At 52.9% G+C, this 24,559-nt stretch overlaps 1 protein-coding gene across 1 annotated transcript; it reads right to left on the bottom strand.

The window, feature by feature from the left end:
• Window positions 1-1,677: 1,677 nt before the first annotated feature.
• On the bottom strand, window positions 1,678-18,473 carry LOC142823096 (killer cell lectin-like receptor subfamily B member 1B allele B). Its single transcript, XM_075913388.1, has 6 exons — window positions 17,621-18,473; window positions 15,391-15,486; window positions 5,754-5,942; window positions 3,743-3,897; window positions 2,713-2,825; window positions 1,678-1,801 (listed from the first exon to the last, which is right to left on the bottom strand). Exons 1-6 carry the CDS (start codon window positions 17,703-17,705, stop codon window positions 1,678-1,680), a joined length of 762 nt encoding a protein of 253 aa, XP_075769503.1. The 5' UTR covers window positions 17,706-18,473.
• Between the last annotated feature and the right edge of the window lie 6,086 nt (window positions 18,474-24,559).

Raw genomic sequence — 24,559 nt, 5'->3', positions numbered from 1 at the left:
TTTGGGAACTGTCAATAAATAGAGGATAAGGATATTACTGTGTGAGGCTCTTTCAGTGGCTAAAAATCCTGTAAAACCCGCAGGAAGATGCGTCCTGAGCCCTAGGAATTGGGTAAGGGTTGGTGTGGAAATTAACAGGGTTGCACCTTGAGCCCTAGGAACTGGGTAAAGGTGTGCATCCCTACAGTGTAGGAGGGATAGCGAAATTTGGATGGGTAACACCTGAACAGGCCAGCACTTGCCAATCCTGTCTTCTCCACACTCCAGACCAGTTCTGGTGTGTTGCCCTCACAAGCCTAGCTGTTTTCGGCAGGTAACTTCCCCAGCTGCTCGTATCTGTTTGTCAGGTCAGTTTTCAGGCCAATCTGCCTCCAGCTTTCCTAATCCATTTGGAACAGCTGCCATATGAGGAGAGATTACTAGGACTAGGACTTTTCAGCTTGGGAAAGAGAAAACTAAGGGGGGATGTGATAAGAGGTCTATAAAATCATAACTGATGTTGAGACAGTGACTAAGGAAAAGTTATTTACTTCCTCCCATAACACAAGAACAAGGGATCACCAAATGAAATTAATAAGTAGCAGGTTTAAAACAAACAAAAGGAAGTTTTTCTTCATGCAGCGCACAGTCAACCTGTGGAACTCCTTGCCAGAGGATGTTGTGAAGGTCAGGGCTTTAACAGGGTTCCAAAAAGAGCTAGATAAATTCATGGCAGATAAGTCCTTTGACAGCTATTAGCCAGGATGGGCAGGGAGCGTGTCCCTAGCCGCTGTTTGCCAAAGCTGGGAATGGGCAACAGGGGAGAGGTCACTGGATGTTCCCTGTTCTGTTCCCTCCCTCTGGGGCACATGGCACTGGCCACTTTTGGAAGACAGGACACTAGATGGACCTTTGGTCTGACTCAGTCTGGCCGTTCTTATGTTCATTCTCTCCTTGGCTGCTGGACCACTGAATTCATTAGCCTCCAGCGGTCTCCAGCATGTCCCCTTTACTGCCACAGAGCATCCCAACTCGCCTCCTCCAGCAGGGGAGGCGAGAGCAGAGAGCAGCAGGAGACACACAGGGAAAGCTTCTGTTTGGGATCACAGGTAGAGGAAGGTTCTTTGTAAAGCTCCCCCAGAGGCGGCAGCTGGGCAGCATGTCTATGTGGTGAATCTCTGAGCTGGAAGAGACCGCAGCAGCCGAGATCCCATCATTAGTGACAGGAGTTAACGATCCATTGGGGCACAGGGGCGTCAGGTCACAGGCTAGACAGGAGCAGTGGAGGGGCCGGGGAACAGAGCTGAGAGTGAGACCTGACAGCGGTGCCAGGAAATTAACAGGAGCGAAATACAGACACCCTGGATCTGGGCTGATTTACGTGAATTGGGACTCTGGGACAGACTCTTCTCTCAGGGGGATAGGGAGAAATGTCCCCAGGACTGAGCAAAGCCTGACACCCAACAGCCCAGTCCTGCCCCTGCAGCGCTCTCCCACCCCTGCTGCAATAGGCAGAGCCAGAACTTGGAATCGTATCTACAGGCTGAGGCTGAGCTGCGAGCTGGGACAGCTGGGTTCCATGTCTCACTTTGCCACCAGTTTTCAGCGTGATTTGAGCAGATGAGTGTCTGTGACTCAGTTTCCCCAGGTGTGACAGGGATAATAAAGCCGCACTCTGAGCTCTCCTCGGCACCCCGCTCAGAGCGGGACGGCGTCTCGCTGGCAAATCCACTTTAATGCAGCGGTGCAGCTTTGTGAATGAATCTGATTCCCTTGCAGGGCTCCACAGCTGTTCCCTCGGGCTGGGCCTTGAACCCGGAGCCTGCGGGACAGAGGAGAGGGCCCTTGTCAGTGCCTGTGGGTCCATCACACACAGACAGTGGCTGCTCTTCCCTATGCTAATGAGATCCGCGTCCGCCCTGTCCTCCCTCCAGCTCTGCCCTGTGGTTGCCCCTCCCTACCATGACCAGGCCCTGGCCAGGGACTCTAGCTGCCTCTCCCTACCCAGAGCCCAGGGACTTGCTCCATGGCTCCCCCCAGGCAGTGCCAATGCTGCTCTGTGTCTCCCTCTCCCCAGCACCACTCTCTGGGGGATGCCAGGACTCTGGCCTGGCCTCTTTGCTCTGCTCCCTCCACATCCCATCTAAGAACAACCTCAGCATCATCTCACACCGATCATCCCACTCGTCCTCTGCCCTCCACCCAGTCCCTGTCCCAGTGGTTCTCCAAGTGTGATCTGTGACCATCTTGCAGGTGGGCCGCAGGCTTGGGGCTCATTGCCCCCATGCAGTGGGGAGCCCATGCTGGTAGTCCACCCCCACTCCCCCAGCAGGTTTGGAGCACTAACACCAGCTTCCCAATGTGGGCCAGTGGCTCAACATGCTGATGCTACCTCTCCCCCCATCTGGGGGAACACCAGTGTAGGAAACTCTTCCATTGGCTGAAATCATGGTTAATGGGGGGGAGGGGGGCTTGGAGCCATGTAAGTGCCCCCCATTTCCTTCATGCCCAGACCTCACACCATCACCTGCATTCCACTTCCTGCCCAAACCACCCATCCTCAGCCCACTTCTGCACCCAACCTCCCACCCAGATCCCCCACTCCCCATCCCCACCCTTTCCTGTAAGCCAAGCTGGTTGGCTGGGGGGTCCGAGGAAAGGTCTGTGTTGAGCAGGGTGGGTCACGGGCCAAAAAGGGGGTCACTGGTTTGTCCCCAGCATGGGATCACTCACAGGATCTGATCCAGCCGGGAGCCATTCACCCAGGTCCAGGTGTTCTCCGGGGAGGGATGGGACAGTCCCACCCAGAGCTGAGCGCTGCCTTGTGTCAGGTCCTGGAGGGCCTCCTGCAGGGAGAGTGTGACAGGCAGCTGGGGACCAGAATGTTCTCGCATGCCCAAGTCGTCATCAACTCCAGCACCAGAACTACGGGCTGTGTGTCTGGCAGTCCCCATTGTATATCCGTACATCCATCTGTCAGTACATCCACCCACATCTCTCTCTCTCCTACTCCAGGTCAATACACAAACTATGCAGCCATTAAGGGCACCATGAAATTTGAGGAACCAAATTGCCCCCTGTCCCTTGGTGCCCTGGGCAGCTGCGCGGTGCATATGCAGAAGCACCAGCTCCAGTAGCCAGCCCCATGCTGGAGCTAGTCCCCCTATAGGCTGCACCCAGCAGGGCCATCCTTGAGGGGTGCTGGACTTGGACCCTCGCCACCCCATTCTAGCCTTTTCCCCCAACCCGTCCCACAGCTGACACGGCCTGGGGGAAGAGCAGGGGCTCCCTGCCCTGCTTCTGCCCCCGCACTGCCCTGGATCTGCCCCCGCACAGCTCCTGCTCCCACAGCTCTTGAGCACAGCCCCCACCCCATGAAGCAGCCATCCCACCATCACCACGCAGGGCACACGACTGATAGGGACGGCCCCGTCTTTCTCACTCACACACCCGGCCCCTCTGTCCCAGCTGGGCTGGGTGTGGCACACACAGACAGGGGAGGCTAAGGATGGCTTAAAGCTGCCTCTGTCCTTCCACCCTGATCCTGGGGCTAGTGAGTGAGGCTGGGACTGTCAAAGCCGCCTTGGGAGTTTGGACTCCTCCTCCTCCCCCCTGTGCTGTTAATGGGAACAAAGATATCCAAATCCCCATGACAGCTGTGAAACTCCCAGGCCTAAAGTGCATCTAAATGAGCCCCCTGGACTCTGTATTAGGGCCCAACCCGGCATGGGCAGCTCCAGCCGGGTGTTACTGGCCCCTTTACCAGCTCCTCCTGGTCCTCGATCACCAGCAGCTGGGAGTGCCGCTCTACGCAGTTGCTTCGGCTCTCGTTCCACATTTTATTTTCTCTGGAGACCCAGTAGCACTTGTCTCTGTGCGGCCGCCAGTCTGAGGGGCAGAGTTTGCACCCGGAGCCCCCTGCAGAGAGCCAAACAGATACTTTGATCCACCCAACAACATCATCAACCTATCTAACCACTCTAACCCAGCAGAGGAATCTGTCCTAGCTCGCGGACTCTCCTCCTGCCCCACCACCCCCACAAATATGATTCAGTTCTGTGGGGATCTGGAATCCTATTTTCGCTGCCTCTGCCTGTAGGAATACTTCCAACACGCCGATGTGCAACACACTGACTGACCTTACTGCTCACCCCCACCCCACCCCAGCCTGCAAATCCCACAAGAGGAAGGCTTCTGTGTGGACCCTCACTAATGGTCATAACAAAAGTCTTGATTTCTACATAGACCGCTTCCCTCCAATGTGCTTGAACTGACATTATCAGCAAACAACATATAACACACAACCTGAGCCATGCGGAACACAATGCTATACACAGCCTCAAAACCAATCCTACTATCATAATCAAAGAGGCCGACAAAGGACATCATGAACAGGACAGATGATGAACAGGAAGCAAACAGACAACTCACCAACACCAGATTCTACAAGTCTCTCTCCTATGACCCCACTAAGGAATATCAAAAAAACATGAAAAAACTTCTCATGAAATTCCCTGATGCTGCTCAGGATCAAATTTACACTAACACCATCCCCCCTCCCCACTACTACCCGACCACGAACTTTCTATCTGCTACTCAAAATAGACAAATCCAGTAATCCCGGGCAGCCCATTATCTCAATCATTGGCACACTCACCACAGGATTATCTGGCTATATCGATTCCCTCCTCAGACCTTATGCTACCATCACTCCCAGCTACCTCTGCGACACCACTGACTTCCCGAGGAAACTCCAAAACATCAGCAATCTACCAGAAAATGCCATCCTGGCCACTATGGACATAGAATCCTTTACACCAACATTCCACATGAAGACAGATTACAAAACATAGGGACACCGTCCCCAACACTGCACACCTGATTTCAGAGCTCTGCAATTTTGTCCTCACCCACAACTACTTCCAATTCAGACAATTTGTATCTTCAAGTCAGGGCCATGGGCATTTGCATGGCATCACAATAAGCCAAGATCTTTACAGTTGACCTTGAACAACTTGGCTCTTGCCCCTTAATACTCCTACTTTACTTATGTTACATTGATGACATCTTCATCACATGGACTCACGGAAAAGAATTTCACAAGGATTTCAACAACTTCCACCCACCATTAACCTCAGCCTGGACCAATCCACATGAGAAAACCACTTCCTGGACACTTCAGTACAATTCAATAATGGACACATTTCTACCACCCTATACCAGAAACCCACCAACCACTACACTTACCTTCATGCCTCCAGCTTCCGTACCAGACACATTTCTAAATCTACTGTATACAGCCAAGCCCTAAGATACAACCGGATTTGCTCCTAGCTCAGGGTATGTCTACACTAGCCACCTTAGTTTGAACTAGGGTGACTAATGTAGTCATTCAAACTTGCAAATGAAGCCCGAGATTTAAATATCCCGGGCTTCATTTGCATGCTGCTGGGCGCTACCATTTTTAAATGCCGGATAGTTCGAACTACTTGCCCGTGGCTACACGTGGCATGGGTTAGGTAGTTCGAATTAACGCTCTTAATCTTTCTGGCTGGGATTTACCCTGAATGGCCACTAAATGTTGGTGCCCCACAACAAGACCCAGATGAGGTAGGTACATTTCCTGCCTGGCACAAAGCGGGGCTGGGGGCTAGATCGGTGCAGCCAACAGGGGCGGAGTGTCCCTGCCCTGCAGGATCCCCATGTGCCCCTGCCCTGCAGGATCCTCACTTCTACTGGCAGTGCCCAGGGGTGGGCGGCTCAGACACAGATACCTGGTGGGTCCAGCTTGGTTGGGTGGCACAGACTTTGGATCAGCTGGGATCGGAAAAGTTCCAGGCGAGCGCTGCAGGCTTCTGTGCTGGGGTCCTCGCTCCCAGGAGGTGTCACTGTATCTCTGCTCCCAGCTCCGTCGCTCCCAGGGGCTGCCGGGGTCTGTCCCTTCTCGGACGTCAACTGGGAAACTGCGAAGCAGCGTGTGTGGGAATGATGGTCAGTGTGACAGGAGGTTGTTAGGTGGAAGGAGAGGCAAAGAATCCTGTGGAGACAAAGCCTGATCCAAAGCCCAATTCAGCCCCATCTCCTTTGATTCCCACTGGCTTTGGGCAGCCCTGATGGAGGGGAGGAAAAATCAGCTCAAGTTGGTGCCTAAACCCTTGGGCCTTTTTGCAAACCCAGCCTGTGTTTGCAGTTGTCTAAATTGTTACCCACCACTCACAGAGTTGTCACGAATCATGGGTAGTGTGAAAGGTTAGTACGAGTGCATGAGTGAATCTACAGTAGGTTAGCTGAATAGAGGCCATGCTGAGGTCCAGGGGAGAGCCCCAGAGGATTGTGGATTTGTTTACAACTTTAAGAAAAAGGACTGTGAAATAAAAGAACTGTGTATGTGGCTGAGGCAGCATTCCCAGCATTGCCAGATAAGAAAAAGTAACAAGGGAAGAATCTAACCAATGACAGATCATTGTTTCACACTCGTGGTGATATTTCTGGATTGGTTGTGGACACACCAGTAAAAAGAAGGGGGTGTCACTAATGGACATCACTCCACCTGGACTGCGTGTAACCAGTGGATGGCATCTCACTGGACTAGCCCCTGCTGAGGGGATATGTACCATACCATTTTCCCCAAAGAGGGAGAGTCCATCAATTCAGCATATTGGCGTGATGTGCATGTTAGACTTCCACCTCAACCAAATTAACCAACATTATCTGGGGTTTGGCCAGCCCCAGAAAGTGAGTGTGTGTGAAAGTGTGAGTGTGTTAAATTGGATTAAGAATTAGACTGCTAAATTGGGTTAAAAATTAAATTTAAGTTGTTAATATTCCATTTAATTATTGCTTTTAATGCCTTTTTATGCCTGCAATGCCTTTTAATATCTTTCACTGTTTGTTTTAATTGTTTAAGTACTAAATATACATTTACATATAGTGCTTTTAAAATTTCCCCCTGAACTGCCTGCAATAAACTTGTCAAGGGTACAGTCTGTCTGCTGTGGATCTCTTGTTCTGTGAGCTGGTTATAATACACTGTCAGGAGCTCTTGTTTGCTTAGCTTGATCACCCGAGCAGCAGCAGCAGCACCCTCTTGTGACACGGTACCAGAGCACTTCAGAGTCTGACTTGCTTTAGCCTCCCAACACCATGTGAGACACCGCACAGGGTGTCACCACCACTGTAAGGGTGGAGAAACTGAGGAACAGAGGGCCTCGAGGTGGCAAGGACCAGCCTGGAGTCCAGGCTGGGGACAGACCATGTGAGTTGCCCCTCTGGGGCTGTAGCTTCAGTACAGTGTAACCCTCCTCACCCTGTGTCATCGTGAGGCACGTGGGGAGGGGGGGGGGTGAGATCGCACAGAAAGCTGAGGGGCTGGGCTGCAGCTGTGTGGGTGTCAGGCTGATGGTCAGAGTGTCCCACGTCAGGGGCTCCCTGCCTCTACAGACATTGCTTTGCTCACAGACATGCTCGCAGGTGGGGAGAGGTGACCCTCCCCCTTGTTCCCACCCCAACAAGGACAAAACCCTCTTTTTACCAGTCAGGGACCCTCACTGTGTCTCCATTGGTGCATCTCCCTCACTCTCTCCCTGAGATGTGTCTTTGCTAGAGTAAAACAAATCACTGAAATTCCAATATTTTAGCCATTGACTTTTCATCCCAATTCAGGGCAAAAACAAAGTATCAAAAACTTGTTTGTGGAGGGAAAAAAAATCAATGACAGCATTGGCTGAGATGCTGCAATGCCTCATGGGAGCTGTAGTTTGGTGCCTTGTGGTACCATTGCTCTGTATGATGCAGACTCTGGGGCTGTGTCTACATTGGCACCCTTTTCCGGAAAAGGGATGCTAATGAGACCATTCGGAATTGCAAATTCCACGGGGGATTTAAATATCCCCCGCAGTATTTGCATGAACACGGCTGCCGCTTTTTTCCGGCTCGGGGTTTTGCCGGAGAAAAGCGCCAGTCTAGACAGGATCTTGCGGAAAATAAACCCTTTTCCGGAAGATCCCTCATTCCTACTTAGGAATAACTGAGCAGGGTGGGACTTTGGGGGAGTGCACAGGTTACATTTGGGATCACCCTTAGATTCAGAAAGTGATCTTGGGTATAAAAGGTTGGAGACCACTCACTGAAGTTGTCAAAAAAAACCTTTCCCTTTTTTCAGTAGTTTTTATTTAACACAACTGTACTGTGTTTGCTTTTAAATCTCTGCTGAAAGTTTCTAATTTGAAAATATTAACGTAACTTTGAAGTTATTTTTTTAACAGAAAAATATTGATGGAACTTTCACCTAATCTTCCACATGTTCTTCCATGTCTTCAACCAGCTGGAGCTTTTCATATTTTGAACTTCATAATTCAAGGAATATGACAATTATTTTTCTAATATATCCATAAAATCCCCCCTTATTTATAACCAGTTCCAGTGTGGGCCTGGATATGTCTAGTTATCCCTCAAGCTCTATGCATGCACACCCATCTCTCTGCATATCTACTTGTCTCTCTTACAGCCAAGCACGTTGCGGTACCAGGAGGGCCATCAGCCAGCGGGAAGGACAGGACAGGCCGGACTATTCACTGACAGACTCACACAGACATACAGCGCTGGCAGCTACTCACCCCACACACCCAGCGTTATCACAGCGACCAACAGCACCGCGCTCCCAGCCCATCCGCCCCACAGCACCGTGTGGCGCCACCGAGGGCTCTGGGCACCTGCAGGAACCAACCATGGGTGACAGACTATCGGGACCCAACCATGCAACACTGTTTGCAAGAGAAATGCAGCCCTGATCTCATGGTAGGGGCAGAAACCCATGCCCCGATGGGGGCGATTATTACACGAGCAAGGCTCGTCTGCTCCCCGCTCATCTTGTTTTCCTCTGCAGCCCAGGCCGGGAAGGCTGGGGTGCTGCCTGTTGTTTGCAAAGGCAACAGGGATGTGTCTCTGTGTGTGTAATTTTGGCCATTTTCTTCAAACTGCGCAGTAGAATTGGCACTCTCTCCATCTTTTACAGTCCCCACAGTTTTCAATGAAACTCCCCCCAGCCTTTTAATCCCACCCCACCTGTGTGTCTTGTGGGTCAGGTTCTCTGTGTGCGTGGCTGCCTTGTTCTAAGCCGGTATCTGTTGTGCTCAGTGTGTCAGGAGCCAGGGCATGAGACGCTGTGATCGAGAGACACACGGCCCCAAGTTACAGGGAGGGCAAATCCTGGGGTTCATCCCCAGCTCTTGGTGGAGGCCAGTCCAGAGAGCAGCCATAGCTCAGTCCAACCAGAAGGGCAAAACCAATAGCCTCCGCCCCTGCTCTCACACGGGACGGGCAAGGTGCAGGTGGGGTTAGGGTTAGGGTTAGGGTTAGGGGCAGTGGCTTGTGCTGGTCCTACCGAAAGTTCTGCGCCATGTGCCAGGGCTATTAGCAGTCGCTCTGTGCATGCGCCAGGTGGGAACAGCAGCTTCTCCCTCCCTCTGCTGAGATGCTGCCCTAATTAGAATGGGGGAGGAACTGGGAGGGAGGCTGACTCGGAGGGAGGCGGGGAGCATTGCGGTTAGAGCAGACGGGCTGGGGGGTGCCTGGCTCTGGGGGAGGGGCACTGGGGTTAGAGCCGGAGGGCTGAGGGTGCCTGGCTCTGGTGGACAGGGATTGGGGGTTTAGCAGGAGGGCTGGTGGTGCCTGGCTCTGGGGGAGAGGAGAGGAGGAGCAGCAAGCAACTAGGCGTTAGAATTTCTGGTTTCTCTCCTTTCCCGACGGCCGGCAATGGGGTCTGGAGTTCAGGGCTTCCAGTCTCAGCTCTGTGAGGACTCTGGGGGCTGGTCCTTGGCTGGGCAGGTAGGGGAAAGAATTGATTCTGGGAAGTAGGATTCCTGGGTTCCTCTCCTAGCCATGCCCCTGCATTTCCCCTTGTCCACAGGCCACTCTCTCCCTTGTCTGGGCCTCAGTTTTCCCCTTGCCCCCACCTTGGAGATCCTGGGACGCAAAACTCCTGTTTCCCTTCTCTGTTGTGTGCGTAGATGCTGAGGGATCAGACCTCAAATCCTGCACTGCTGTCTGCCCACATGGCTAATCCAGCCCTCGTGCAACCCAGGGTGGTGAGTTCAATCCTTGCAGAGGCCGCTTAGGGATTTGGGGCAAAAAATTGTCCGGGATAGTACTTGGTCCTGCTGTGAAGGCAGGGGACTGGACTTGATGACCTTTCAAGGCCCCTTCCAGTTCTAGGAGATAGGCAATGCAAACTCACCCCCTGCCCCTGCCGTGCTGTGAGCCCTCCTGGGAGTGGCAGCCTAAGCCCTGACCCGGCTGCTGGAACATGGAGCCTGCAGGTGGGGAGCAGGGTTTGTGATCTGTACCTTGGATCCTGGCTGGAGGTGGCATGGCCGAGTGGCCTCCCCTGGGCTTTAGGTTCAGCACCGTGTAGCCCTCCTCGTCCTCCATCAGCTCGCCCCCCAGAGAGTGGAGGCAGGGACAGTGCAGCTGGGAGCCTCTCCGAGCTGCATGGGGAGGGGGTGTGAGACCGCACAGGAACTGAGCCATGGTTTGTAGTTGTGTAGCGACAGGCTGATGGACAGGACCTGCAGCCAGAGGGGTTGTTTGCTGCTGCACAAGGTGCCTCGTGTAGCCCCAACAATTCTTAGCCGTTACACGGTTACTAAAATTCTCCCCCTCCCCAGGAGTGGAGCTGGCAGCCAGCTGATACAGAGGTAGCAGCATGTAGGGAAGCAGGCAGGGACCGGTTTATTGGTTGAATAATTATTTGACTAGCCACTAACAACCCTAATATAAGGGCTCATCCCCAGCGGCAATAGGGACAGCCTGCAGGTGCCCTGATACCAGGGTGAGGGGCACAGCCCATTTGTGGAGGTGCTTTTACCTGCCCCAGTCACTGTAGCATCTGCCTGCCAATGTGGAAGCTGTCATATTTTGATGAACAAGGGGCATGCCTCAGTTTCCCCACTGATTTCAAAAGAATTCAGTTGCTCTTTGGGATAGTCCCTGAGGCTATGTCTAGACTGCGGGCTTCTTTTGGAAGAAGCTTTTCCGGAAGAGATCTGAAAAATCTTCTGAAAGAGAGTGTCTGTACTGCTAAAGTGCATTGAAAAAGCGATCTGCTTTTTCAAAAGATAGTGCCACACTGAATGGACGCTCTCTCGCATGTGAGCTGTTATTGCTGTGCACAGCATGGCTACCAGGGCCATTCTGTGCTTTTTCCTCTTTTCTCTTCTTTCAAAAAACTCCCTTTCCCTGTCCACACACGCCTTTTCCCAAAAGAGTTCTGTCGGAAAAAGGCGTCTTCCTCGTAGAAAGAGGTTTACCAGTGTCGGAAAAACCCTCTGTTCTTTTGATTATCTTTCGAAAGAACATGACTGCAGTGGGGATGTAACTGGAGCTTTTTCAGGAGTACGGCCGTTTCTTTGAAAAAACTTTGCAGTGTAGACATATGAGCCAGTGAACCTGTCCGGATCCATAGCAATGCAGCGTCCAAAACAATCCGAGTTTGGATGGAGAGTCAGCAACTGTGTCTTAAGGACAGACAGCTCAAGCAGCCAGACCGACAGAAGCATGGAGTCACCAGAGATATTGGCTCCAGGAAATACAAATTGGGTTGCCCAGTAGGGAGAGAGCTGGAGCCCCAGCAGGTGTGAGGCAGGTGATTTTTGCCGGCAGGGACACAGAGCTCAGCTCTGCTTTCCCAGACTAACCAAACGGCCCTCAAAGGCTGCCCCCCAGCTGGCTAATCGACATCAGCTTGATTTGGAAAGCTGACTGCATCGCTCCCTTCAGGGGTGAAGTGTTGACCAGGCACTGAACTCATTAGACCCACTGGGGAGTCAGGCTGTGATGAGGAGGTTACTCACCTTGATAGTAACTGATGTTAAGAAGAGTGTCCCCGTGAGTGCTCCACATTATGTCTGTGCGTCGGTGCCGAGCCTCATTTTGTAGCAGTGTCCCTGGGGCCATACAGGTGCGCACCAGCAGTCACGCACTGTTAAACTGCAGGCATTGCGCATATGTGAGCCCCCCACTCCTCAGTTCCTTCTCTAACCCGAAACCATGGCTTGGGAAGGCCGAGATCCAGAAATAGAGGGGAGGAAGGGAGGGTTGCGGGGCACCCACAGGGACACTCATCCCGGAGAATGCCAGTTACTATCAAGGAGAGGCTCCTCTTCAACAGAGAGATGTCCCCGTGGGTGCTCCACATTAGGGCTATGTCTAGACTGCAAGCCTCTTTCGAAAGAGAGCGTCTAGACTGCACGTTGAACTTTCGAAAAAGCGGCTTGCTTTTTCGAAAGAAAGCATCCAGTGAGTCTGGATGCTCTCTTTCGAAGAAGCCCTATTTACATTGAAGAACGCCTTCTTTCGAAAGAGGAACTTTCGAAAGAAGGCGTTCTTCCTCGTGAATTGAGGTTTACCGCCATCGAAAGAAAAGCCGCGTTCTTTCGAATTAATTTCGAAAGAACGCGGCTTGAGTCTGGACGCAGGGGAAGTTTTTTCGGGAAAAGGCTACTTTTCCCGAAAAAACCCCTGAGTCTGGACACAGCCTAGGTGACTACAAAGCAGTTTCCTTTTAGGGAGGTAGGGACTTCAGATCTGGCAGAAAAGTGGTGGGAAAAACCTGCCTTAGCTAGTTTCCGGCTGGAGAGAGGTCCCTGCGTAAGTGCATCGTGCTTTGCAAACGTGTGGTTGGAGGACCGTGTGGCAGCTGCGCTGATGTCTCTCATGGGTACTTTACGGAGGAAAGCTATCGAGGTAGCCACGGCTCCGGCTGAGTGTGCAATCCGAGATCCGGTAGGAGAGCCTCTGTGATGAGACAGCCTAGTCTTTACTGTGGTTTCTATTGAAAACGATTGGAGAAAGGTGGAAGCCAGATTCGAGACCAATAAGAACAATGGGACCTGTGACGTGGGCTCATTGAAAGAAGGTTGGATCTATGGATGCCTTGGGAGTAAGCAGAATGTGCCTGCTTTTGGAAGGTCCCTTTTTGAAGGTGAATGGGGGAGCATTAAAAAAAAAACCCAACACCCAGAAGAAGGTGCCATAGATGAATAACTGCATATGCATATGATGATTCTCTGCATGAGAGGGAAAACACTATGCATCTTGCATCTTGCACTATGCATCTTGCAGTCAACATGGGAGCATTGATCTAGCTCTAACACTCCCCCACCTAACTAATCTGGCAAGACGCGCGCACGTGCATGTGTGTGTGTGTGTGTGTGTGTAAATGTGGCATTTTGCCTTTCCCTAAAAAAGATTCCATGCTGTACTTTTAAATACAACACAACCATCCCTGCCCCAGAGACAGCCCCCCAATACCCTCCATCCCAAAGGCACTCACACCCCTTCCCCTGAGCCAGCCCCCCCACAGTGACAGTGCTCCCCATCCCAGTACATTCACCTCATCCCTACCCCAAAGCCAGCCCCCACATGCATTCCTCCCACCTTCCCCCCAGAGCAAGGCACCCCCAGTGGCGGGGGCGGGGAGCACTCCCTCAATCAAATCCTGCCCCTTCCCCCCAGCCAGGCACGGAGGAATGTACCCTTCGTTGTCGAATCGAGGCGTGCTCCTATAAGCTGTATCTGTTGTGTAGGAGAGAGCATTGATTTGGTTTCGTTCACCTGAAGGCCCAAGTGTCGGAATAGGTGTCTTGTTACTGACAGAGAACGGCAGGAATTGTTGTGTGAGTGCAATTTGAAGAAGCAGCCAGCAGGGCTGCGCATGTGCGATGCCTGCAGCCGAACAACACATGACCGCTGGTGCACACCTGCTTGGCCCAGGGACACGGCTACAAAATCTCTGCTCTGAGGCTTGGCAGCGGCGCACCAATCTAATGTGGAGCACCCCCGGGGACACTGATCTCAAAGAAGAACAAAGGGGTTGCTAGATCCCAAAGGCCCGGTGTTGGAGTCCCAGGGCCATGGGGCTCACCTATGGCAAAGTGAAGTCCCATAAAGGGAGCACTGCCAGAGACTGCGGGAAAACTTGCAGATAGAGCACAGCCTGTAAATCCCTGACTACCTCCCAGATGGTAACATACAGAGGGAAGGATCTGCAGCCCAATGTGGTGATACTGAGGCATAGAATGAAGAAGAGAGTCACCCAAGGCCACGTCAGAAGTCAGCAGCAGAGACAGATCTCAAGGACCAGTCCACAAGGCCGGCTTCTTTTTCCTAGAATCACCTTGGATCTTCTGCAGTAATTCCCCCAGGAGATCAACCCCCCGTTGCACAGGAAGCCTACAGCTATGAGTGTCACTGCTCTGGGATGTTTTCTAGCCACCACACAGTAGAATTGCCCCTGTCTACTTGGCTCTCTCCCTCTGTGCACAAGCCAGGGGCTAGATGGAGTTTTCACTTCCTTTTATTTATCTGCACTCTACTGCAGGGGTGAGCAAGAGGCAGCTAGCAGGCCGGATGCAGCCCACGGTCGCCTCGCAAGCACCCTCGCTACACAGCAAATGCAACCACTTTAAACAGCAGGCTGCTAATTGCTTTGCAATCTGGGCAGGGAGAAGAAAGCTTTACACGCTGTCCCCGCCCCCTAGCAAAATCTCCGCGCTCCCATTGGCCTGGCCAGTAGGAGCTGAGAGATTTTACTGAAGGCAGGGGCAACAAATGAAACCTCCTCCCTGTGCAGGAGCAGAGCTAGGGTATGTCTACACTACCCCGCTAGTTCGAACTAGCGGGGTAATGTATGCATACCGCACTTGCTAATGAAGCCCGGGATTTGAATTTCCCGGGCTTCATTAGCATAAGCGGGGAGCCGCCATTTTTAAATCCCCGCTGCTTCGAACCCCGTGCAGCGCGGCTACACGGGGCTCGAACTAGGTAGTTCGGACTAGGGTCCTATTCCAAACTACCGTTACTCCTCTGTACTGCTGCCCAATTGTCTACTTCCAGTTCCAAATGAAGTGTGTGGTTGGCCATTCAGTGTGTAAGAGAGGGAGAGAGAGAGGGAGAGACAGTGTAAATATTGGGGTGAAATTTTCTATTTGAAAATGTTAATGTAACTTTCAAGCTTGAAAAAATAGAAAAAAGTTGAAACGTTCACTTAATTCTCCCCACCTCCTTCTATTTTTCAGCCAGCTGTGGTGCTTTTCACATTCTGAACTTCATAATTTAGGGAATATTTACAATTTTGAAAAGAGGGGGGCACGTTTTTTTCTAATATGGCCATAAATTTCCCCCTTACGTATAACCAGTTCCTATGTGTGCCTTGTTATCCCTCTATCCCCGTGCATGCACACTCCTCTTTTTGCCTATCTAATTGTTTCTCTCTTACTGCCAAGTGCTTTGCAGTATCATGATGTGCACCAGCCAGGGGGAGGGTTTCCACAATGGAATTCTGCAGAGATGGGACAGTCCGGGCGATTCACTGATGGATCCACACAAATACACATGGTGCCAGCAGCTACTCACCCCACATCCCCAGCGCTAGCAGAGTGATCACCAGGACAAGGTTTCCAATCCATCCGACCCACAGCGCAGTGCGGTGCCACCGGGGACTCCGGGCACCTGTAAGAACCAACGTCAGGTGAGAAACAATCAGGATCTGATGTATGAAATATTGTTTCAAAGAAAAATACGGCCCTGAGCTCACAGTGTGGGTGGAATCCTATGCCCATATGGAGTTTGTTACATAACTAGGGCCTATCCGCTCACCTTTGTGTTGCCAGATAGTTTCACAAAAAATACCGAAGATGGCGGAGGAAAACCAATACTGGACATCTGGCAACCCTAACGCACCTGCTCATCTTTGCTTTTTTTCTGTAGACCAGTCTGGAATGGCTGGAGAGCTGCCTGTTTTTTATAAAGGCAACGGGGATGAAATTTGGGCCATTTTCTTGAAAATGGGGATTCATATTGGCACTTCCCCCAATTTTTTTACATTTCCCACATTTTAAAAAGAAACCTTCCCCTCTCTTCCTTTTTTTTAATCCCTCACCATATTTGTTTCTTGTTTTTCAGATTCTCTTTCTGTTTGAACACATTGTTCTTAACCATTGTCTTGTGTCCAGTGTATGTAACATCAATTTTCATACCCTAGCCAACACACACAAGCCAGCTGAGTATCCAGGAGGAAATAAAGTTACAAATTGCATGCACCGGTTTAAACGGAATTTGGCCATTGCAAATCTACAGTTTAGAGTCCAAACTATGAACATTCAACTCAACTGTTATTTCCACCTTCCTATCCACCAAAGGCACAGACAAGTGTCTACATACATTGGAAAGCAAAGGCCTTAGAACGCTACTGGACATTAAATTGAATGAATCTGTAACAAATGCTGGGATGGGTCAAAGTCCAACAACACCTGATCTAAAGTTATCTAGAACAGAATGTGGTGAGTCCCAGGAGGCATGTTAAGAATAAAACAGAACATTGGCTGTGAGCACCAAGAGGAACATGTAAAAGGTCCTAGCAAAGACTCCCTCCAGTGAACAGTCCTGAGAGAAAACTTACGGTGTGTGACAACCCAAAAGACATGCAAAGGGAGGCCCAGGTTAGCCAGAGCTGGAGGAGGCTGTGTCGTAGCCTAAGCCACAGGGGAAGGATTCGGCATCACTAGTATTATTTTTGCTTTCCCAGATTTGATTTTCCCAAAGGTTTCCCATTTGCAACATTAGTGTCTGGAAACTTTTTCCCATTTGTAAACACCTTTGGTTTGGTGCTTTCTGTTCCCACTGTCAGAATTTAATGGTGATGTTGCACGGCTGAGTTTCATTGGTCATTTCAAACTGACCTTTCAGTCGTGAAGTCACAGAGTCACAGACGCGTGGGGATGGAAGGGACCTCGAGAACTCATCTAGTCCATCTTCCCCTCCCTCAACCGATGCTGAGCCAGGAACAAGTTTGCCTCGGCCTTTATTGAACTGGTCTTTATTTAATCTAGTCTTGAAATCCTCCAGTGGCTGAGAGTCTACAATCTCTCTAGCTGACGTGTTTCAGTGCATAACTCTCTTCACAGTTAGAAAGTTTCCCCTAAAATGTCACCTAAATCTCCCCTGCTGCAAATTAAGTAGGTTACTGTTTATCCCTCCTCCAGCGGCCACAGAGACCAGTTGCTCAACATTTGCTTTGTAACAACTTTTTCCACATTGGAAAACTGGTATCATGCCCCCCTGCCCTGGCCATCTCTTCTCTAGCCGGGACACATCCAGTTCTTTCAACCTATCCTTGCACGTCATGTTTTCAAAGCCTCTTCTAGACTTTTTTCTGTCTTGAGAAGAAGACAAAAAGATCTCACTAACCCTAAATTCATACAATGCCTCCATGGAGGTGTTTGGGCAGGTTTTTATTCTTCTTAGGGGCCCTGGAACCTGAGTCCATCCTGCGACCGTCTACAACTCCACAAGCCACCAGCTAGAGCTCGATGGGGCGCAGCTGGAGAAGGTTCGTCTGTTGCAACCTCCTGACTGGCGAATGGTGCATGGACTTTCCCCTCTCCAGGCTCCTGCACCAACAGATCCCCACACAACAGTGAGCTGTGACTGAAAGCTGATCCAGAGTATCCCAGCTACTCTCCAGAGGCCAGAGGGTCTCCCCAGCACAGCCCTGCTCTGGGTCAGGCACTGAGAGCAACAGGCTGCCAAGCAAAATCCACCTTTGGGTTTAACATGAATCCCTCGGGAAATAAAAGCCACTTACCAAGGGGCTGAGCGGAAAGGGGAGCCCTGGAGCCAGGAAAGCCAGAAGGGAGGTTCAGATCCGCATAGACGATCTCCCCTGCCATGGTGCAAACTGCTGAGAAGAGCTCACACACCTGGCTGTGTTGGCAGGACAGACTGCAGCATGTACGTGCATGAGATTGACCTCACTCCCACACCAGGAAATGTCACCTCTCAGAGAGCGGAATTCCACACCTCACATGCGACTGCAAAGGGTCCCTTCAGAGCGATGGCAGATTAAGTCGTGCAGCCCTAAACCCATGTCACAGGCCTTGAAATGCTGAGACTGGTGCAGTCTTGGGCCAGGGCTTTCAGATGCACCGTTGCAGTTTTAAACGCTAGTCACAGGGGCTAAACTGGCCTGGGAATGAAAAAACCTGGTTTTTAATCCCTGTTCTGACCTGCTGTGTGAATTTGCGCAGGTCTCTTCTTTTCTCTGCACGTTTCTCCTCCTGCTTCATTTCTATTTAGATTGTGAACTATTTGTGATACAGACTCCTTGTGTGTCTGGTCCCTACCCAGCACAATGGGGCCCTGATCCCAGCTGGGGCAGGGACTGTCTCTCACTGTGTGTCTGTTCAGCGCCCAGCACAACGGGGCTCTGATCTCAGCTGTGAATCATCTTCATTTCATTTCATAGAATCATAGAATCCTAGCGCTGGAAGAGACCTCGGGAGAGATTGAGTCCAGCCCCCTACCCAAAGCAGGACCAATCCCAACTCAATCATCTCAGCCAGAGTTTTGTGAACCCGGGACTTAAATACCTCTAGGGATGGAGATTCCACCCCTCCTTAGGGAACGAATTCCAGTGTTCCCCCACCCTCCTAGTGAAATAGTTTTTCTTAATATCCAACCTTAACCTCCTGCACTGTAACTTGAGACCACTGCTCCTTGTTCTGCCATCCGTCACTACTGAGAAAGCCTCTCTCCATTCTCTTTGGAACCACCCTTCGGGAAATTGAAGGCTGCTATCAAATCCCCCCTCACTCTTCTCTTCTGCAGACTAAACAGACCCAACTCCCTCAGCCTCTCTTCGTAGGTCAAATGCTCCAGACCCCTAATCATTTTGGTCGCCCTCCGCTGGACCCTCTCCAATGCATTCACGTCCTTTCTGTAGTGGGGGGCCCAGAACTGGACACAACACTCCAGATGTGGCCTCACTAGTGGCGAATAAAGGGATAATCACTTCTCTAACAGTTTGTAATTGGGTTCCTAAATACCTCCGAAGGTCTGGCCCTAAGTGACTTGCTGAGGTCACACACTAAGTTAGAGGCAGAACTTTGTAACCCAAATCTCTCAGGTCTCAGTCCAGTGTGTTAACCAGGAACCATCTTCAGTCTCGTTATCACCCCACGAAAGGACTTTCGTTCCATCCGGGAATTATTTGCCTGGAGCTGCTGTGGTGCCTGGCGTGTTGCTGAGGAAAGAGTTACTGAGATGTAGGATCGGAGCGGATCCACAGCACTACCCTGGTTCCAAGAGTTCAGCAGAGGAGCTGATGGAGGAACCAACTAGCCAGAGTAATAACTGGCTGACATCTTGGATGGTCTGTTCTGCAACCAGGACCTGAGCTCGCATCAGAAAATGTCACTGTCAGACCACAGTGAATGAGGTGAGAAGGCTGCCTTGTGACGGTGGTTAACAGCCATTCAGAAGGTGCTAGGGCCTGATCCCCAGCTGCTGTGAATTGGCCCTGTTTCCGGTTGCATTAATGGGGGCTGCAGCCCCAGCCTGTGCAAAGCAGTTTGTCTCGCAATGTGCAAAGTGATGCGCACTGGGAAAAGCAAGCTCAGTGACACAGATGCAATGATGGGGTCAGAACTGGCGTCTGCCATCCCAGAGTGAGATTTTGGCATCTCCAGGGATTGTTGTCTGAGAACGGCCACTCGGTGCAGAGCAGCCGTCCCAGAGGTTAACGGAGGGTGAGGAGCTGTGAGCGTTTCCTGGAATCCAGTTACTTACCAGGCCTTGTACTTACCAGGCAACTTGGCTGTAGGCAGGGTAAAAGAACCTGCCTGGAAGGGTTGAATGGTTCCTTGGGCACCTGGGTTGATGAGTTTGGGATCCTGTAAGGAATGGTGGATCACTGACACCTGTGCTCCAGTGTCTCTCCCCACAATAACCTCCTTCCTGACCATGCTCACTGGCTACGTCTGGACTGGCATGATTTTCCGGAGATGCTTTTAACAGAAAAGTTTTCCATGAAAAGCATTTTTGGAAAAGTGGGTATGTCTACACTACCCCCCTAGTTCGAACTAGGAGGGTAATGTAGGCATACCGCACTTGCAAATGAAGCCCGGGATTTGAATTTCCCGGGCTTCATTTGCATAAGCGGGGAGCCGCCATTTTTAAAACCCCGCTGGTTCGAACCCCGTGCAGCGCGGCTACACGGGGCTCGAACTAGGTAGTTCGGACTAGGTTCCTATTCCGAACTACCGGTACACCTCGTGGAACCAGCGGGGTTTTAAAAATGGCGGCTCCCCGCTTATGCAAATGAAGCCCGGGAAATTCAAATCCCGGGCTTCATTTGCAAGTGCGGTATGCCTACATTACCCTCCTAGTTCGAACTAGCGGGGTAGTGTAGACATACCCAAAGGCTGTGTCTACACTGGGCCACTTATTCCGGAAAATCAGCCGCTTTTCCGGAATAAGCTGCGAGCTGTCTACACTGGCCCTTGAATTTCCGGAAAAGCAACGATGCTCTACTGTACAAAATCAGCCGCTATTCCAGAAAAACTATTCTGCTCCCGCTCGGGCATAACTCCTTATTCCGGAACACTGTTCTGGAAAAGGGCCAGTGTAGACAGCCCAGTAGTCTTTTCCAGAAAAAAGCCCCGATCGTGAAAATGACGATCGGGGCTCTTTTCCGGAAAAGCGCGTCTACACTGGCCACAGATGCTTTTCCGGAAAAAGGGCTTTTCCGGAAAAGCAGCCTGCCAATGTAGACGCTCTTTTTCCGGAAATACTTATAACGAAAACTATTCTGTTTTAAGCATTTCCGGAAATTCATGCCAGTGTAGACACAGCCAGAGTGTCTAGATTGGCATGGACGCTTTTCCGCAAAAGCACTTTTTGTGGAAAAGCATCCGTGGCCAATCTAGACACACTTTTGCGCAAAAAAGCCCCGATCGCCATTTTCGCGAAAAAATTTTGCGCAAAAGGGACTTTTGCCCGAACGGGAGCAGCATAGTATTTCCGCAAGAAGCACCGATTTCTTACAGTAGGAAGTCAGTGCTTTTGCGGAAATTCAAGCGGCCAGTGTAGACAGCTGGCAAGTTTTTCCGGAAAAGCGGCTGGTTTTCCGGAAAAACTGGCCAGTCTAGACACAGCCCCTGTCTCTCTGAGCTCTGGAGGTATCGGAGTGAGGTATCCCTCTACACGCCACTCACACCAATGCCCAGCTGAGCACACACGCAAATGGGGAAGGCAAACCATGTCTTAAGGTCACCTTTGTCATGGGTGGTTGTTGCAGCTAGGGATGGGAGAGGCAGGTCGCCAGTCCCACCTACAGCCCCATCCCCTCTGCTTCAGTGCTGCCCCCCACCACAGGAAGGGGAAGAGATCTCTGTAATGAGACGTGTAATCCCTTTGCAAACCAGAAGAAAAAATGGACAGCTTTGTATTATGTTCTTATCTTCACGGGTGGGTGATACCCTGAATAGCCACTAGATATCTCTGCCCCACAGACTCATCAGAGGCCCCAGTCCCAGGCCCGTCAGCCTGGCACCGAGTGGAGGTGGTGGCTAGATCAGTGCAGCCAGCAGGGGGCGGTGTGTCCCTGCCCTGCAGGATCCCCACGACCTGGCCCAGCAGCTGGGTTCTCACTGGCAGTGCCCGCGGGAGGGTGGCTCAGACACTCACAAGCGGGAGTTACCTGCGGGGCACAGCTGGGATCGGACATACTCCAGGTGGGCGCTGTAGGCTGCTGTGCTCGGGTCCTTGCTCCCAGGGGGTGTCGCTGCATCTCTGCTCCCAGCTCTGTCGCTCCCAGGGGCTGCCAGGGTCTGTCCCTTCTCGGACGCCAAGTGGGAAACGGCAAAGCAGTGTGGGTGGGGGTGAGGGGACTTGTCAGTGTGACAGGATGTTGTTAGGTGGAAGAACAGGCAAAGAGTCCCATGGAGACACAGAGCCTGATCCAAAGCCTGGTCAGCCCCCTCTTCTCTCACTTCAATGGGCTTCGGCCCAGCCCCAAAGGGCCTGGGTCCAAAGAACTGGCAGGGATTGAAAATCAGTGGGGGGGCTTGTGCCTAAATCACTGGGACCCCTTTGGAAACCCAGCCAGTGTCGGCATCTGTGACCCAGCCCCCATCACCAGAGCGAGTCAGGGCAGGGCTGTGCTCCCCCATGGACAGGTGGGGAAACTGAGGCACGCAGCACACACACCCCTCCCCTGCCAGAGTGAGCAAGTTAGGGCAGGGCTGTGCTCCCTCTTGGACAGGTGGGGAAACTGAGGCACATAGCCCTCCCTCCCCGCCAGAGCGAGTGAGTGAGGGCAGCGCTGTTCTCCCCCTTGGACAGGTGTGGAAACTGAGGCACGTAACCCTCCCTCCCCAGCAGAGCGAGCAAGTTAGGGCAGTGCTGTTCTCCCCCTTGGACAGGTGTGGAAATTGAGGCACGTAGCCCCCCCCCCCCAGAGCGAGCGAGTTAGGGCAGTGCTGTTCTCCCTCTTGGACAGCTGGGGAAACTGAGGCATGCAGCCCCCCCCCCCCCGAGCGAGCGAGTTAGGGCAGTGCTGTTCTCCCCCTTGGACAGGTGTGGAAACTGAGGCATGTGGCCCCCCCCCCCCCAGAGCGAGCGAGTTAGGGCAGTGCTGTTCTCCCTCTTGGACAGGTGGGGAAACTGAGGCACGCAGCCTCCCCCCCCCAGAGCGAGCGAGTTAGGGCAGTGCTGTTCTCCGCCTTGGACAGGTGTGGAAACCGAGGCACGTAGCCCCCCCCCAGAGCGAGCGAGTTAGGGCAGTGCTGTTCTCCCTCTTGGACAGGTGGGGAAACTGAGGCACGCAGCTCCCCCCCCCCCCAGAGCGAGCGAGTTAGGGCAGCGCTGTTCTCCCCCTTGGACAGGTGGGGAAACCGAGGCACGTAGCCCCCCCCCAGAGCGAGCGAGTTAGGGCAGCGCTGTTCTCCCCCTTGGACAGGTGGGGAAACTGAGGCACGCAGCGCCCCAAGGTGTCAGGGAACAGCCTCAGTTCGAGACTGGAGATGGCGGGGGGGCGCCTGAGCTGCGCGCGGCTCGGGCCGGGGGCGGGGGCAGTCCCAGCCCTGCTGCTGTGGGGCTGGGGCGGGAGACCCGGTGAGGCCCCTGCCCCACGACGCGGTGACTCTGTGGGCAGACGCCAAAAGCCCCGCCCCCACCAGCTCCGGCCCGGCTCCCTCGTGGGGGAGAGGCCGTGACCTGCGTCACTCTGGAGGGTCCTTCGGGGCTAAATGGGGAGGGGGGGGGGTGGCAGCGATGGGGGAGGGGCTGCCTGTGGGGGTGTCAGTGTGTGTTGCTCTCTCCTCCCCCCCCCCCACTAAAATGCAGGGAACCCAGGATTCCTGGCTCCCAGCCCCTCCCCTCCCTTTGCATCCCACTGCCCCCTCCCCCCCAGCCACCTGTGTGCACCTGCCTCAGGTGGGCCTGGGGCCTCTGATGCGTCTGTGGGGCAGCGACACCTAGTGGCTGTTCAGGGGAACCCCCAGCCTGTTAGTAACAGCTTCATAGGAGACTGTCTGAACTTTTCCTTATGGATAGGGATGGGGGGGTGATCTCTCCTAACACCCCTTCCTGCTCCTCCGCATAAGAACGGCCGTACTGGGTCAGACCAAAGGTCCATCTAGCCCAGTATCCTGTCTGCCGACAGTGGCCAGCACCAGGTGCCCCAGACGGGGTGGACCGAAGACAACGATCAAGCGATTTGTCTCCTGCCATCCGTCTCCAAGGACACCATTCCTACCCCCTAGCTAATAGCCTTTTATGGACCTAACCTCCATGAATTTATCTCGCTTCTCTTTAAACTCTGTTCTAGTTCTAGCCTTCACAGCCTCCTCTGGCAAGGAGTTCCACAGGTTGACTATGCGCTGTGTGAAGAAGAACTTTCGCGTATGAGTTTTAAACCTGCTACCCATTAATTTCATTTGGTGTCATCCGGGCCCTGTGTCCCTCCCACCACCCCTCTGTCCCAGACCTCCCCATCCTGGTCCTTGTTTAACCCCCTGCCCCATCCCCAGTTATTCCAGGACCCTTCTAGGCCATGTTGGCAGCATAAAGGAGCCTTAAAGTGGGAAGCTTTGGCCCTGAGAATCAACCCTGCCCGGGGGAAGGGGCAGCTCTGGTTTGTGTGGTGCTGGGGTAACAGCCCCTGACACACACTGTTCCCAACCCCAAAAATAAGTGGCAGATTGGGGTGTGGCTGGAGTGCAATGCACTGTGGGTAGTCACTGCAGTGCAGGGCCCCTATGAGAGCAATGGAGAAGGCAGAGCGGCCCTAAGACTGCTCTAAACCAATGATTCTCAACTGTGGGCCATATGGCTCCCTAGGGGCAACGCCCTACCTCTAGGGCAGTGGTGCCCAACACGGTACCCGCGGGCACCATGGCACCCATGGGGGCATTTGTGTGCGCCCACCAAGTGCTCAGGGCTGGCCTGGCCCCAGGCACGTGGCACGTGCATGGTGCCGGAGCCGGCCCTGGGCGCATGGCGCATGATGAGCACCGGCCCTGGGGGTGCCGCGGATTGGCCGCCGGTGCTCTGGGCACGCGGCGACTTGGGGGAGCGCTGGCCCCGGGCGCGCGGCGCTTGGGGGGGGGCCCGGCCCTGGGCGTGCGGTGCTTGGGGGGGACCGGCCCCGGGCACGCTGTGCTTGGGGGGGGCCCGGCCCCGGGTGCGCAGTGCTTGGGGGGGGGGCCCGGCCCTGGGCGCACGGCTATGGGGGGGCCCGCTC

Source organism: Pelodiscus sinensis, chromosome 32 (genome assembly GCF_049634645.1).
Source record: "Pelodiscus sinensis isolate JC-2024 chromosome 32, ASM4963464v1, whole genome shotgun sequence".
NCBI lineage: Eukaryota > Metazoa > Chordata > Testudines > Trionychidae > Pelodiscus > Pelodiscus sinensis.
This window is presented reverse-complemented; position numbering and strand designations above follow the sequence as displayed.